The sequence below is a fragment of the Pelophylax lessonae genome, assembly GCF_965119305.1.
Source record: "Pelophylax lessonae genome assembly, chromosome: 3".
Taxonomy (NCBI): domain Eukaryota; kingdom Metazoa; phylum Chordata; class Amphibia; order Anura; family Ranidae; genus Pelophylax; species Pelophylax lessonae.
In genome coordinates this window covers 25,477,087-25,494,011 of record NC_138770.1, presented here as the reverse complement: position 1 = coordinate 25,494,011, position 16,925 = coordinate 25,477,087, and the positions used below count along the sequence as shown (strand labels likewise).

The 16,925-nt window shown below is 44.0% G+C and overlaps 3 protein-coding genes across 3 annotated transcripts in view; 1 reads left to right on the top strand and 2 right to left on the bottom strand.

Moving 5' to 3' along the window:
- Window positions 1-16,925, bottom strand: part of LOC309550250 (uncharacterized protein) — a gene marked incomplete at both ends in the record, with an annotated part of 974,848 nt that overhangs the window by 31,792 nt on the left and 926,131 nt on the right. The gene's annotated exons all lie outside the window — the stretch shown is intronic.
- LOC309549812 (uncharacterized protein) overlaps window positions 1-16,925 on the bottom strand; it is a gene marked incomplete at its 3' end in the record, with an annotated part of 143,307 nt that overhangs the window by 27,200 nt on the left and 99,182 nt on the right. The gene's annotated exons all lie outside the window — the stretch shown is intronic.
- The window catches only part of LOC309549816 (uncharacterized protein), a gene marked incomplete at its 5' end in the record, with an annotated part of 247,447 nt that continues 233,648 nt past the window's right edge, over window positions 3,127-16,925 (top strand). The window contains 10 exons of the mRNA XM_082250319.1: window positions 3,127-3,160; window positions 4,451-4,521; window positions 4,708-4,875; window positions 4,962-5,085; window positions 5,202-5,299; window positions 5,389-5,616; window positions 5,696-5,902; window positions 6,025-6,192; window positions 9,454-9,996; window positions 10,108-10,238. Coding sequence (XP_082106445.1) covers window positions 3,127-3,160; window positions 4,451-4,521; window positions 4,708-4,875; window positions 4,962-5,085; window positions 5,202-5,299; window positions 5,389-5,616; window positions 5,696-5,902; window positions 6,025-6,192; window positions 9,454-9,996; window positions 10,108-10,238 — 1,772 coding nt within the window. The remainder of the gene's footprint in view (window positions 3,161-4,450; window positions 4,522-4,707; window positions 4,876-4,961; window positions 5,086-5,201; window positions 5,300-5,388; window positions 5,617-5,695; window positions 5,903-6,024; window positions 6,193-9,453; window positions 9,997-10,107; window positions 10,239-16,925) is intronic.

Sequence of the window (16,925 nt, the reverse complement as noted above, 5' to 3'; positions counted from 1 at the left end):
TGGCTCTTAAATTTAAGGGATCTCTTGGAGTCCATTAAAACTGTTGGGCGCCCGGTTGACTCCTTCACCGGAGCCCTCTGAAGTTTTCCGCCGGCTTGCGGTGTTTGAAGACAGCCTCCTCTGGACTGGGACATACTCCTCTGACATGCCCTACCCCTCCACAATTGAAACAGGTTATCGGCCTCCTAGGTTTCTGTTCTGGTTCAACACTGGAACTAGGGTGTTTAGCAGGCTTCTCTTCTGTGTTTCTATTAGATAGAGCAGATGCATGACTGTTCAGGATGGATACCATTTCTATTAGCTGTGACACCTGAGTCTTTAAGAGCTCAACTTGTGAGTCGCCTTCTTCCGCACTTATCACTCTAACTCGGGCGGTTGTTTCCCGTTCTTGGCTCTTCCTTTTGTTATCCAACATGACCTCTTCTTCCCGGACCATCCTGATCAGATCAGGGTACTCCAGGATGCCACCGTCCTGGCGAGTTCGCAACAGTATAGCAATAGGGTCTAGAGGTTGAGCTCCCTTCAGCACCTGTTGTGCTCGAGTCTCATCCACCTTCCGGGGATCCAACCCTTTTTTTAACAGAATCTGATGTATGATCCTATCCAGACGCCCGATGAATTCAGACAGTTTTTCTCCTTCCTTCTGGTAACAGTGCTCCAGTTGGTAAAGAAGTTCAGTAACCTTTTCTGTCCGGCCAAACACATCTTGTAGAATATCCAGATAGTCTTGTGCAGTACAATCCTTCTTGCTTAGCTTGAGGTTGCGTACGGCCTCCAATGCAGGCCCCTTCAAACTCTCTGTGATTCGCTGCTTCTTATGCTGTTCTGGTATCTCCCACTCCTCCAAGGCCTGAGTAGCGTTATCTAGCCACTCCTCGAATCCATCTTCCACTGAGGGTACAGGTTGCTTCCCAGAAAAAGTCCTGAGCTTCCTGTATCCAGCCATCAGATAGTTTGGAGGATCCTTGTTACATTTGGCTACTATTTCCCCCAGGACAGCGCATAGTTCTGAGCTAAGGGTAGTCAAAGGTGGTGCACTGAATCCCTCCTTTTTGGCACTTTCTTCTGTGCTCAGTCCCCCTGTAGTAGTGGGTATAGGGTCTTCCTCTTCACCTTCTGGATGTATCAGGAATAACTCTACTTGATCTATAGTTTTTATGCTGGTGCCCTTGAAGTGATCTGGGACCCCCTTCTTCCATTCACACAATGCGTAGGTGTGTTGATTGGTGGTATCTGTCCTCATGTCCATCACCCAAAGTTTCCTGTCCTTGGAATATGTTCTCAGAACTGAGAGTAGTTGTTCCTCTGTTCAGTTCTCTCCCTTGATTCCAATCACCAGACCATGGCCGATAAGGACATTTTCTTCTCTGCACCACCGGGCTGCAGCGGCAGGGTCCATTTCTGTGCGAACAGCGATTTTGTCACTGAGAGGGAACTGTTGCAGGACCGTAGATATCCCGGACGAGCCCCCACGTGTAGCACCACCCCCGCAGGAGCTGCTGATTAGATTATTGGGTCTACGTCCTGCCTTCCAACCCCTGAAATTGGCTCGAACCCTCCCTAGGCACAACTGACACGAAATGGGACTATAATACCAAATGGCTACAGGAGAACACAGTTCAGGATATATCACCCCAATAAGTAATAATAACTTGTTACCTTTCTCCAGCCGCAGTCCCTCTGGGTGACACAAGGTGCAACACACAGACTTTTGCTTAACCAAAGTAGCTTTACTGAGAGTTAAAGTACAAGTTGACTCCAAAAGACATCACAAGAGTCAACTAAGAAAGATAAAGTTATTGACACAATAATAAACAATATAATTAAGATAGCTATTTTTGTCTACTTATGCAACTAAAAGATAACTCATAGGCTTTCTTTTACCCAATTCAGGCTATACTTTACACACGTCTAGTCTCTTGTATCAGGTAGGCAGAACCTATTTGAATCCCATACACAGTTCCTTCCTTTTGGTTTGGAATCTTCGCTAGCAATCGTTGGTGCACAAGCTATTTGTAATCCAAAAGTAAGGATATATAGTCAAAAGGGGTGAGAAAAAAAAGGTTACAATCACCCGCAATGTTACTGCGTAATTGGGCGTATTAAGACACCTTATGTACTTCTGTTTAAATGCTTAGTCTCCTGGAAGGTGCACTAGGCCGCTGAGTGTACTGCGTACTATCTGAAGTGTAGTTAGCACCGGCTAAAGTTACTTTCTTCCAAGCGAGAAACAGATTTGGGCATGTGCCCTGCTCACCAAACGGCCTCTTTCTTCCCGAGCTCTCCACCTCCGATTTCTGTCACCAGCCGCGCTTGCGGTGTTTGATGTGGGCAACACCAGTCTCTGCAGAGCATCAATGGGTTCTCTGGGAAGGCTCCTTTACTGAAGATGAAATGCTTCCACTCCGTCACTTCAGGCTCAGGCTTCAGGCCTAGTCCGCAGCATCAGCCCACAGCACTTGCTTCCTTCTAGCTGTTGTGTCAGGAGACAAGAGAGAGAGCCTGGCTCCTCCCTTCCTTTATAAAGCTTCCCCCAAAAGGCTGTGCGGTGAAGCAATGCACCCTGGTGTTCCAACTGAATTGTGGGTATCGTAGTATCTGATGAACATCACCAAGCTGCAGTGTGGCAGTTTGGCCACTAGAAACTTCTGATGAAAACCACCAAGCTGCAGTGTGGCAGTTTGGCCACTAGATGGAGCCGAGTTCCTTCAGAATGTTATACAGTCTACTAATGAACAATTGTAAATGGGAGGATGCCCGCTACAGGTGTTTTAAAAGGGGTCCTTAAAGCAACAAAACAAAAACAACTGTGTGAGGTCAACCAGGAAATAAATACTAAACTGTTAATCCGAGCATGCAGCCTGCCTGGCCAGAAAAGGGGGGGGGGGTGGAGCGTGCAATGGTAATAGGCAGTAATATATTTCTCTCCCCCTTGGTGGGAGTGGAGATGACCCATCTATAAGAATATACAGTACATACACAAACAACACAAGGCCGTGTTCTCACTACGAGATGGTTTTCCGGGCTGCAGTTCCTCTGAGCTCCACAAGGTGGTGATCTCACTTCTACCTAGACAGGAAGTCTCTATGGAAGACAGGAAGTGAAGTCAGGTACAAACAGGAAGCGATGTCAGGTATAAGAAGGAATTTCTGGGTGAAAGGTGAGTTGGGAGGAAGTAGAGAGAAGACGTTGCTGGAAGTGGCAGCAGAAGAGGTAATAAGATCTTATTTTCTATTTATACTCAGTAACCCCCCCCCACCTGTCATGTCCGTCCTCTTCCTCCATAGTCACTGTGACGTCTTTTATCTCCAGCAGATGATGATACACACATATATAGTGTGGAAACCTAGAGTAACCCCTTCAGGGTCAGAACATTCCTCCACTTACGGGGTCAAAAAATTCTCTTCATTCTGGAGATTTGTCACCTTTCCCACCAATCATCTTCTCACCTTAGCAGTCTCTTGTAACGAGGGATGAGATTTGGATTGGGGTTCTCCTGAAATCTGCCCTTTCACACCCTTCCTCTGAAGATACAAATATCCCCCATGCATCACTATATTAACCATGTGCTTGCCCCTCCTGTAGGCCCAGGATCGGCATGGTGGATGGAGTGGAGGGTGATCAGTTCACAGATCTCCTCTCTGGTGAATGAATCCAGAAGAGACAAGCATTTCATCTCTTCCAGGTTCAGTTCCGTCATTCCCCGGTCACTGTGGTCATGAAAGAAGCTGGTTGATCAGAATCTGTACTTCATCAGCTTCACTGGGGTCCATAGGTGATGTTGGAGGTCTAATAGACCCCTGATGTCTCCTTAAAAGAGGACCTGTCATTTATATTACACTGTCACAGGGGGGGAGGTGTTGGCCACACACTGGAGTGAGAGAAATGATTCTGGGGCCATTATTCCCAGTTTTCTCTAAACAAATGACCTGTAGGAACTTTTACGGTATGGTCTTCATGGGAGCACACAGTTTTAAGAGTTAACATAATTGTGTGCGTGTGTGTGAGGGGGGGGGTTCTTTGTTTTTACACACGTAAAATGCAGATTTTATAGTCTGTGAAAATTTAATTTTGTTTAAAGCCCATCTCTGGGGAGGGAAATGAATAACCCAAATGAGCATTTAACCCTTGTATAATGGGGGTAGCCCCACTTCAAGGGTTACATGGTGATTTTGGTATAGGAAACCGGTAAAAGCATATTTACTTATCCGATCCTCTGATCCCTCAATAACCAGAACTGTCCTCTACTCCTATACACTCTGGCAGTGGACTGTCCCTCCTCCTGTCCAACCAAGGGCTATGGGCTCTGCATTGGTCTTGATGGTCTCAGAGAACCTGTGACCACTCTTTATAAAAATATCCCCCCTAAGTAACCCGATCTACATGTTCCAATTCCCACTAGGGGCAACCCGTCTATAACCCCTTATATTCCCATCCTAATATTGTCCAGACAATTCTTCATTATCCATCTACAGAGAAACCCGCATAGATCAAATGAGGATGGAGAAGGATCGGAGTCACGTGACTGATAGCTTATTAAGCCACACCCTGGAGATCATCTACCTGCTGATCGGAGAGGTGAGGAGGATTCTGGGAGATCACATGACATCACTCTTATCTAGTCTGGTCAATATACCATGTTCTTATTGTAGACATGTAGATGATGTCAGATGATTGATATCTGTTTATCTTTCTCCTGATCTGTAGGATTATGTTGTAGTGAAGAAGTCTATTGGAGAGCCAATCTCAGGAGGATGGAGCAGGACCCAGAGCCCCATCATGGTGCCGCCACCTCGTTCTCCTATACCTGAGAGGAACAGAGAGCAGAAGATCCTGGAACTGACCACCATGATGGTCCATCTGCTGACAGGAGAGGTGAGCGGTGCTGGGAATTCTGGGACATTATCCAGTAACAGACAAGGGATGTGTCTGGATGGTGACTGTATCATTGTGTGTGTCAGGTTCCTATAAGGTGTCAGGATGTCACTGTCTATTTCTCCATGGAGGAGTGGGAGTATTTAGAAGGACACAAGGATCTCTACAAGGACGTCATGATGGAGAATCAGCCGCCCCTCACATCACCGGGTAAGAGGAGACTTTATTGTAAAGGAGAGAGCAGTACGGAGGATCCACCTAGATCCCCCATCATCTGATAAACACATAGAAACAATGTATTCAGTCAGTGTGTGTGTTTCCTACAGATGGATCCAGTAATGGGAACCCACCAGAGAGATGTCCCCGTCCTCTGTATTCCCGGGATTCCACACAGGAAGGTCACACCATCCCCCACCATCATCAGGTAGATGAGGAACAATCACTGATAGTATCATTAGGATCTGTACATTATCTGCATTGTTACCATTGATGTCATTTTTATTATATATTCAGAGTGGAAACCTGAGAGATTCTAAAGTTGAGGTTAAAGAAGAGATAAAAGAGGAGGATGATGAGGATGGGGTGATGGAGAAGTCAGAGTTTCTAAAAGAACACAAAGATCTGTACCAGGACACCATGGAGGAATCATCCAGCTACAGAAACCCACCAGAGAGATGTCCCCCTCCTCTGTATTCCCGGGATTCCACACAGGAAGGTCACACCATCCCTCACCATCATCAGGTAGATGAGTGACAATTATTGGTAGTTCTGATTTATACACAGCATGTTTGTTACAATGAATGTTTTATTATATATTCAGAGTGGAAACCTTGGGGATGATAATATTGATGTTAAAGAAGAGTATAAAGAGGAGGATGAGGAGTATGGAGTGATGGAGGAGTTTTCAGAAGGACACAAGGATATGATGGAGCCACCTAATACCAGGAACCCACCAGAGAGATGTCCCCGTCCTCTGTATTCCCGGGATTCCACACAGGAAGGTCACACCATCCCTCACTGTTACAAGGTTGGTGAGACAGAGATTATAAAACACAGACTCATGGAGACAATGTGTGGATTTTTATGTGATGTCACAATAATAAATCTTATATTTTACAGATGATATTCTCTCTCATTTTCTTGATTTAGAGTGGAGATCCAATCGATATAGAATTTGAGGTTAAAGCAGAAGAAGAAGAGAGGTATGTGAGGGATGATCAGCAGTCTATGGAGGAGGATGGAATAACGGGGACATTTATAGAGGAGGACACTCCTACAGAGATCAGCACAGGTGGGTCATTAACACTAAATACATTCCTCCACCCATACTGCTCACTGATTGGTCCAGAGTAGGGCGGGGACTGGGTGATATCAGCCTGTAATCCCCTGGTCACTTTCCTGAGCTGTGTTCCCCGTCCTGTATTCCTGTATTTCTCTCGGATAATCTTCCTTCTCTGTGCTGCAGACACAATTTATGTATCTAGACTGGATTTATGGAGATTCTGGGGTTCAGCTGGCAGCAAAATGTTACTTTTCACCATAGACATTACTAGACTTAGACACCTGGGGTATGTGCTTTGGGTCTTCTGCCACTTCCTTGGGTCTAGTAAGATCTCTGACAGAACAATTCTCCCGGGATTACTTGCTCTGTTATTTGCTGGCTGTGCCGGGTGGAGGGATATGTCTGTATAGTCTCACAGCCAAGTCACTGAGTGCAGTCTCAGGAGATGGGAGGCAGCGGTGTGGGACCTCTGCAACTTCTCTCATGTAAACATTTAGAGTGGGTGTAAACCCTCCATATACCCAGTGAAGTGACTGGCCTCAGGTGATACACAGAAATGAAACAAATCCTCCTACATAAGTTGTACCCCTTTATCTGCATCCTCTCTTTACAAAGTCCAGAATTTAGACAGTTTATCTGAGCAGTCAGAAAAAAGGAGACGGGGATCTGAAGTTACAGCTATGTCTTAAATAGGGACTACTATGTCATGTTAGTTTTTGGCTGGGCTGTACTTAGCTCAGACTGATTGTTCAGTTTTTCGCCTGGTTTTTCCCTAAGCTTAAGCTGAGTTGTGATTTCTCACTGTGGCCAGTAGATGTCACCGCTATCACTGGACATAGTATGACATTTCACCAACCAAACTAAAATGATAATAAACCCAAAACCAAAGATATCATACATTGCAGCTTACCGATCATTGGATGTGGTGGCTGCATTACTTTTCTTTTAAAGACTTTTTCCCCTCTGTTTTCACCTGGTCACACCTTCTGTATTAGAGCGCCACCACTCTGGAGACAGCAGCGTTATTAGTCTGGGGGGGGGGAGTGTTAGATGTATTATCAGATTTAAAAACAGTAACAAATTGAAGCCAAACTCCATCTCACACTTTATAATCAGTTACAGCAAACCGTTTTTTTCCTTTGGGATAAAAGTTTTACAAGACTAAATAAAAGCTGATCATTGTAAGCACCCCTGTCAGTGGTAAATGGTCTGCCCCATCCCAGTAACTGATACATTCTGCTTTAGAGTTGGAGCTTTTATAGAACAGATTTACTGGCCAGATCACCAGATGAACATATAAGAAATCCTAAAAGGAAAACTAACATTACATCTAAGAATCGATAAGCTGCAATATAATAAATATTTTCTTTGGGTTTAATGTCTTACATTAAGAATATTTATATTTCTGTCAGCCAATCCAGTAGGAGGTTTATGTCACTGGTGCATGCTGGGGGAGGAAATAAATATTTGGGACAGGCCATGTGCTCGCTCTCTTCCCCTGGGATGAGGTGTAGGGAGGGGCTGCTGGATGGAGCTCTGCTGTTCGGTCCATTAGCCTGTTTTGGGGCCTAACATGTGCTGAAGTGGTTGTGAAGCTGTCCTGCCTGGTCTGGAGGAAGCTGTGCCAAGGAGGAGACCCAGGGGAGGCCCCTTGCTGGAGAGATCCATGAAGAAGACCGGTCTCTAAGGAGGGCCTGGGGACTCACTTGGAGGATGCACTGAAATTTGGGAATGTGCTTACAGTGTTGCTCAGTCGGCTTATAGGTTCTGACACTGTGAGAGTAGACATTGATCTGCAGGGTCTGTAAGTGATCTGCCATGGCATCTGAGACCCCCATCCCCCCCAACCCTCACCTCCGGAACCATTCTGCATTAACACTTTAAAAAGACAAAAGTGACTGCCACCCAATATCCTTTTTTGGTCCCGGTATTTATGCCATGGATTCAGCCCTGGGGTGAAATGCCTGCCCTGGCTTTTGGAGGAGTTATCCTGCCTTTTGGACATCATGCATGTCGTACATTCATATTACACATTACATACTCCTGACCCCTGCACTATATACTCTGTGTTGTACATTACATACTCCTGACCCCTGCACTATATACTCTGTGTTGTACATTACATACTCCTGACCCCTGCACTATATACTCTATGTTGTACATTACATAGTCCTGATTTCTGCTCTCTCCCCTCTACCCACTGCTATATATACACATAATATGGATTCTCTTTTACACCCATTTCCTACCAGCTGGACATTTTATATCTGATGATTTGATTGGAGGACAGACTTTTACATGTTGATAATAATGTAATAACATCCTCAAACTTTGGACACTTAAACAGAAAGTGATAATAAGGGAGGGGTCAATAACCCAATGATGGAGGTCTTCAGGATCAATCCAGTCTTCATCTTGGTTGTTCCCCCCCCATCCTCACTCTCTGACCTCTGGTGGGGCTCAGCCCCGCTGTTATTCAATACTAAATCATGGACTAAATAAGGAAGTACAGGACTTCTTGTGTTGGGAAGATGGCAATGAGTGATAGAGGGGGGGGGGGGGGGGCACTCGTCCTATAATCCCCTCATCACTGTCACTCCTATAAAAGACAGTTCTCGTTGTTTCCTCACTCTCTGACTAAGGTCCATGAATAAAGAAATGAACTGGTAGGAGATCAAAGGACCCATTTACTAGTCACAGGCAATGGTTGATAGTGAGTAGGTGTCCCGCACATCAAGGCATGACCTGGCGTAGGTCTAGACTGAGACTGCCATTTACTATCATACAGCATGTCCTGACTTGATGTGTGGCTCCTGGGATACCTAGTCACCCTCTACCATTTACTAGTTACCTTGAGGGGGAAATTGTTAGATCCTCAGAGACAAAGCTGCCTGATGTGGGCGGAGTCCTGGTTTAGGGGAACCAATCTGCTGATGTCTAGTAATAATCTTTGTATTTCTATTTTAGTACATGGACGGGAGATGAGGAAAACCTCAGAGGATTGTCTCACTTTGTCTCCAGACTGTAAAGTAGAAGATGAGGACATCACACAGTATAGTCCAGGAGAAAACCCGGCTACCTCAAATGTCCATCCGGCACCACACAGTGTAGATGGACCATCGTATTCCTCTTATTCTGAGGAACCTCAGACTGTGAGGGACAGTGCCGGACCATCATATTCCTCTTATCCTGAGGAACCTCAGACTGTGAGGGACGGTGCCGTCCTTACAACAGATAAGAGGTTTTCCTGTACTGAGTTTGAGAATTGTTTCTGTATTAAATCCCGTCTTAATGAGCATAAAAGATCTCACATGGTAGAGAAGCCGTATTCCTGTCCTGAGTGCGGGAAATGTTTCCGTTCTAAATATGGTCTTAATGTGCATAAAAGATCTCACACAGGGGAGAAGCCATTTTCCTGTTCTGAGTGCGGGAAATCTTTTTCACAGAAGTATGATCTTTACATACATCAGAGATCTCACACGGGGGAGAAGCCGTATTCCTGTCCTGAGTGCAGAAAATGTTTTTCACGGAAGTCTCATCTTCACACACATCAGAGATCCCACACGGGAGAGAAGCCACATTCCTGTCCTGAGTGTGGGAAATGTTTTTCAGTGAAGTCCAATCTTTACAAACATCAGAGATCTCACAAGGGGGAGAAGCCATTTTCCTGTCCTGACTGCAGGAAATGTTTTTCAGTGAGATCCCATCTTAACACACATCAGAGATCTCACACAGGGGAGAAGCCGTTTTCCTGTCCTGAGTGCGGGAAATGTTTTTCACAGAAGACTAATCTTAACATGCATCAGAGGTCTCACACAGGGGAGAAGCCGTTTTCCTGTCCTGAGTGTGGGAAATGTTTTTCACAGAAGTCCAATCTTTACACACATCAGAGAACTCACGTGGGGGAGAAGCCACTTTCTTGACCTGAGTGCGGAAAATGTTTTTCACAGAATTCCCATCTTTCCAAACATAAAATATCTCACACAGGGCAGAAGCCATATTCCTGTCCTGGGTGCGGGAAATGTTTTTCAAACAAGTCAAGTCTTAACACACATCATAAATCTCACACAGGGGAGAAGCCGTATTCCTGTCCTGAGTGAGGGAATTTTCCCTGAAGTCCTGTCTTCCTGTACATCAGAGATCCCACACAACCCTCGAGGTGTATTAGTGCCTTGAGTGCGGGAAATGTCTTCTATATGAATGTTGGTGGACATGTGGGGAAGAAGCACACCCTGATATACACCTCAGATATACTCCATGGCTGATCTTCATCATGTAAGAAACAGTTGATAAGGAGATGAGAGATGACCAGAGACATGGATGAAGTGTTGTACCGTGTTGGCTTTTTATTGGCTTAGTAAATTTTGGGGTGTAGAGTGGTAAGTAGAGCCGTGAAATTAAGGAATCACCTTCAGAATGTCTTGCTTGTCTGTGTGACAGTTACTGATAATGATATAGCGGGTTACAGAGCTAGAAGCTGTGAGATCCCATATATCTTTATCAGTAAACTTTACACAGACAAGACAGAAATTCTGAAGTTGATGTCCTTCATTTCAAGGCTCTACTTACCAGTGGTGACCCCGAAGCGTGTCTCTCTGTCTTCAGTCCATCCTTCTCCCATCCCCCAACAGGAGGGAAGGAGAACTCGGAGATAAACTAGGTGAGAACTTCTTTCCTTTGCTCCTGTGTGGATTTGGGTGGCTTGGCGGAGTGCGGCACGAGAGGTAACACCGCTTGTCTTTATATTTCTGCATATCTTGTCTGGGTGGAGGTTATTGGTAGGAAAATATTTATACTGTTTGATTTTCTGTAAATAATTTCTGTTTTCCCTTTGAAGGGAGATATTATGTGTGGTTTGAAGTTATTGGCTCAATAGTTACCACTTCACTTACATGTTTAGTTTTTATAAAATAGATGAACAAATATGACAAGCATTCATTCATCCATGTTGGTCTTATTTTATTTCATTCAGTGATTTCCTCTGAACATTGGGTCCATCTAGTGGCCATAATGCGGTACTGAACTATTTTTCCTGACTGAGGTATTTTGGAACTAATACCTCATTATGGCCACTAGTTGGAGCTGATGATTATCGGAAATCACTGTGTTTATTGAAATACAGCTGGACACATGCTTGTCACATTCACCCAACATGTTTTTTTACATAGACCCCTTAGTTTACTATGTCAGGGGGGATTCATACAAATACCTGAGATCATACTCATGCATTTATGAGTACAGAAGAAAATGAAGGTCATAGATAAAACAGAGGATTAAACCAACCATTGATATACAACTAAAAACTACCACATTTGGCCTTTAGATGGTGCTCAGTATCATAGCAATTAGCACCATCTAGTGTCCAAATGCAACATTTTCCATTTTAAATCAATGGAAAATATTCAACCAGCTCAGCAAATCCCCTAATAATTCATTGTTTCCCCAATCACACAGAAGGAATGTACATGCATTGTCACTGAGAGGATTGCTATGTAAATGTTCTAATATTTACCCCTAAATGTCAGGAGACGTTTATATAAAGATGGGAAGTATGGAGCAGATAAATTAATAGACCTCTTGGCAATGTTATTACCAGGCTGCAGCTAGGGGGAGCTCTAATGTGACCCCAGTAGAGTGAACCCATCAAGCTCTCATTAACCCTTTCACTGCCAGAGCAGTTTTTTTGCATTATTTTTGCACACATGGTAAAATGCAGATTTTGGTCCTGAAGATTAGAAAAAAACCCAAACATATATTTTCTGAAAGCAGAGGCCCTGGAGAATAAAATGGTGGTAATTGTTAAGGTGTTCTTCGTACACAATTGTCACCTTCATATCCGGGTTTATTTTCTCCTTTCCCCCATTTTCTATGGTGTGATCTTTTCTACAATACTTTGTTATAATAATACACAAATTAGTACACAAATTATTACTGACTCCGCCTCCACATTCCAGACAAGTCATTTTCCTGACCAATTGGATTTCTTTCTTTCCAATATATTAATTTTTTATTTTTTGCACTCTTGTTAAAATTAGAATTAGAATAAAAAATATATTGAATGAGAAAAATTGTGTGTGTCGTGCAATGATGACAAACTTCTTTATCCAGAAACGGCTGGTAGGTGACACTTTCATATACAGCCCAAGGAAGTGACAAGGAGCCCCTAGGAACCTTTGGAGGAACCCTGGCTGAGAGAGGCTGGACTAGGCACTCGTATATTATTATTATTATTATACAGGATTTATAAAGCGCCAACAGTTTGCACAGGCTCTACAATGTTAGGGCAAACAGTACAATTATAATAAAATTCAATACAGGCGGAATCGGAGGGTCCTGCTCTTTAGAGCTTACAATCTAGGAGGGAAGGTCAAGTGATACAAAAGGTAATAACTGTGGGGGTTGGGCTGATGGAGAAAATAAAAGTAGTTGTTCGGTGGGGGCAGAATAGGCTTCTCTAAAGAGATGAGTTTTCAAGGAACACCTAAAGGTGGATAGAGTAAGAGATGTCAGACAGATTGGGGTAGGGAGTTCCACAGGATAGGAGAGACTCGGGAGGAGTCCTGGAGGTGGTGACAAGGGAACTAGAAAGCAGAAGATATTGGGAGGATCAAAGATGATTTGGTTGGCATATTGAGACCAGGTTAGTGGTGTAGCTGGGACCGAGTTGTGGGTGGCTTTGTAAGTTACCGTTAGTATTGTGAATTGAATTTGTTGGGTAAGTGGCAGCCAATAGAGGGATTGGCAGAGAGGGGTAGCAGATGCTGAGCGGTTTGTAAGGTGCAGAAGTCTGGCAGGAGCATTCATGAGGGACTGAAGGAGGGAGGAGCCTATGTAAAGGTAAGCCAACGAGGAGGGAGTTGCAGTAGTCGAGGCGAAAGATAACCAGGGAGTAGGAACGGGCAAATGGTTGGGGCCAGGCATAAGTTTAGCTTGAACATCGTCAGTTTTGGTGTTTGCCGAACACCCGAAATTTCTGTGTGCGTGTTTTTCTTTTTTTAATATTATTTTTTCATGTTTGCAATTTTTTTTTTTTACAAAATATCATTTTTAATAGAGCAGTGATTTTAATTAATGCTTAAAATGAACAAAAGAGAAAATTCCTTTAAATATAGTGCCTGGGTGGTCACCTTAGTCTGCCTATAAAGTGGCGCATCTGTACCGTGTATAGAACCTGCTGCAGCAAAACTAACATTTATAAATTCAGGACAGCTGAATGTAAAAGAAATAATTGTTGGCAAAAAAAAAAAAATGGTGTGGGGTCCCCACCGTCTATATCAGGCCCCATCCATACCAGGCCCAAAAAAGGCTGCATGCATGGATAAGGGTCTGGTATGGATTTTGAAGGGAAACACCACACCAGTTTTTTTTAAAAATGGCGTATCTTACCCCCAAAATCCACACCAGACCCTTATCCAAGCACACAGCCTAGCAGGCCAGGACAGGGGGGAGGACAAGCAAATGCCCCTCAAACCATACCAGGCCACATGCCCTCAACATGGGGGGGGTGTTTTGGGGCAGGGGGGTCTGCAGGGGGCTTATCAGAATCTGGAAGCCCCCTTGAAAAAAGGGCCCCCAGATCCTGGCCCTCATTTACCAAAAAATGTGTAAAAAATAAAGACATGAGCCAGTTTTTTTTTACAGTTCCTTTATTAAAAAAAATAAACAATGTCCCCTGATGTAGATCCATCATCAATCACAATGACCGCTGCAATGCCGACCCAAAAAAAGAAAGAAAAACCTCCGCCTACGAGGAAGACTGTCGAATGCCTGCTCCGCTTGGTGACAGTTTGCCCCTTATGATGTCACCAATCCAGCATGTACCAGTCAGTTACATCACAAGGGGGCAGGCCACCAGATGATGTCACCAGGGGGCCCTGCTCCTTACCTTTTTAAGAACTGTCAGACTGCCATTCCTTGAGGGTGGAGTGTTTTTTTTTTTTGGGGGGGGTCCAGAGGTGAAGTGGGCGGTGTGAATGACGATGGATCTACATTCATTCACATAGGGGGCGGGATCTGGGGGCCCCCTTGTTAAAGGGGGCTCCTTGGTTCTGATAAGCCCCCTGCTGCCAGACCCCCATAACCACAGGCCAAGGTTGTGGGGAAGAGGCCCTTGTCCCCATCAACATAAGGACAAGGTGCTTTGGGGGCACACCCCCCATGTTGAGGGCATGTGGCCTGGTATGATTAAGGGGGGCACTCGCTTGTCCCCCTCTTTCCTGGCCTGCCAGGCTGCATGCTTGGATAAGGGTGAGGTATAGATTTTGGGGGGGACCTCATGCCATTTGTTGTTAAAATTTTGACATGGATTTCCCCTTAAAATTCATGTCAGGAGCCTAGTATGGATTTTGGGGGACTCCACGTCCACTTTTCCCTGATTTTTTTTTCTTGCCGGCAATTATTTTTTTTACATTCTGCTGTCAGCGGGGAAGCCCACTGACAGCTCATGACTCATTCGTTGTTAAGGACGCAGCGGCCAGCTTCCCGCTTCTTAACAACCTATTGACTGTACTTGATATATGTAATAACCAAGATCCTACAAGGTGATCTTATTAAAACCATATAAAATGTGAATCAATAAATAGTAAATTAGTGCCAGATGAAATGAAGGTGCAATGTGCAAAATGGCAGAGACAGGATTTGGGCTAAAAAATGTAAGCCTTGAGAAGTGCCTAAAGTGCTATAAAAGGATATAAAAAAGGTATAAAAACTGATACCACAAAGTGTAAAATGAATAATTTATTGTGAAGTGCAGAAAAATATATATCTCTGAAATGTGCACCAGGATCTAATAACCTTAAGTGGTGGTATAAATGAGAAACCAGTGACAATATAAATAAATTATGGTGAGAAAACAATATGGTGAAAAAGAATAATATGGTGAAAAAAGGGGGCAGATTCCCCTCTACACGGAACTGCTGGAACTGGTGTCCGTGATGGGTGAAATTAAATAGAGGTATAGTGGAACACAGGTGCCTGTACCTGAAGTGTCCACTAGATGTAGCACTCACCCTTTCTTTCCACCTTAGAATCACAAATCAATGTTTAGAGGGTGGATAGGATTCCAAGTGGGTATGTGGGGTCCACTCTGTGACTGATGAGCCGGGTTCCAAAGAATCCTCACAGATAAGCGGGTCCCATCTTGATCATTGCAGGACGTTCATTCATTCCATGCAGTTCTGCCACTGCTGTTCATGTGTCTCCCCACATCAGAGTTGCGTTTTCCAACGGTTGGAAAAAGCAACTCTGATGCCCATTAGAGCTGCACGATTCTGGCCAAAATGAGAATCACGATTTTTTAGCTTGGAATAAAGATCACGATTCTCTCACGATTCTCTGTGTAACAAAAAAAATTGGGATAACTTTACTGTTACGTTTTTTTTTTTTTATTCATTAAAGTTTATTAATTGCGTTTGAAAGACTGCTGCGCAAATACAGTGTGACATAAAATATTACAACAATCGCCATTTTATTCTGTAGGGTCTCTGCTAAAAAAATATATAAAATGTTTGGGGGTTCTAAGTACTTTTCTAGCAAAAAAAAATGATTTTAACTTGCAAGCAACAAGTGTCAGAAAAAGTTCTAGTCTTTAAGAGGTTAAACTTCCTTTCTCCCTGGCAGAGGGAAGGAAAAGATACAATGTAATAATTTTGTTTATAGTTACTGGGAGACTTAAATGCTGATAGGAGTTTGCAGGAGGAACGATACAATGTAATCATTTTGTTTATAGTTACTGGGAGTTTTCCACAGCTGTTTTCTCTGCTCCCTCAGCTATGCAAAGAATTGAGCATATGTCAGGTTTAGATCGTCAGAGGGGGTGAATCGAGATCGCGATTTTCATACGATTAATTGTGCAGCTCTGATGCCCATCCCTAGTGGTGTTTAGAGGAAGGGAGAGGATTGTTGGAGAGGATGCATGGAGTGCATCGGTGGGAGAATACAAGGCTGTGGGTGTTGCCACCAGAGTGAGTAGAAGCCTCTATCCATTGTGTATCCATTTCTTCAGGCCAAATAAGGAGGTTAGACTGAGAAGTTTGGAAGTAACAGAAGTGTTCGTAGTAACAGGGATGTTGAAGTCGCTGAGAATGATTGTGGGAATTTCAGAAGAGAGAAAGTAGGGCAGCCAGGCAGAGAAGTCATCAAGGAAAGTTAATACCGGTCCAGCGGGCCGATAGATCACAGCACTTCTAGAGGAGATCGGAGAAAATAGACGTACAGTGAGCTTCAAATGATGAGAGGGAGGAGAGTGGAGAACCTGGAAGGTGCTCTGTGAGGATAGGAGGATTCCCACTCCACCTCCCTTATGTTCCCTAGGTCTAGATTTACACCTACTTCATTCATCTTATGGTGTTTATCAATAAATGAAGTAAACTGATCCATGTGCAAATTCATATACAACATAAAGTGCTTTGTGCTCAAGATGCTGTTCCCTGCAGATCCACTGCTTCCACTTTACACCTACTTCATTATCTTATAATATTTTCTATAAAGTAAAAACCTGTGCAGATTCATGTAATCATACAATATTTTTTTGCTCAATATAGTGTTCTCTGCAAGTCCACTGCTTCCACTTTGCATCTACTTCAACGAAGTTCTGTTGCTCCAATAAAGTTCACAACCTAATAAAAAGTTGATAAGGTGTGAAAGTTCTCCGTGCTCCAAACTGTGGCAGCTGTAGTGTAGCCACGCCTTCTTCCACATGTGATGGTGAGGGCGCCCCCTTAGTAGTGCTTCCCCACTCACCAGAGCAATATGACTCCCAGCTTTTCAG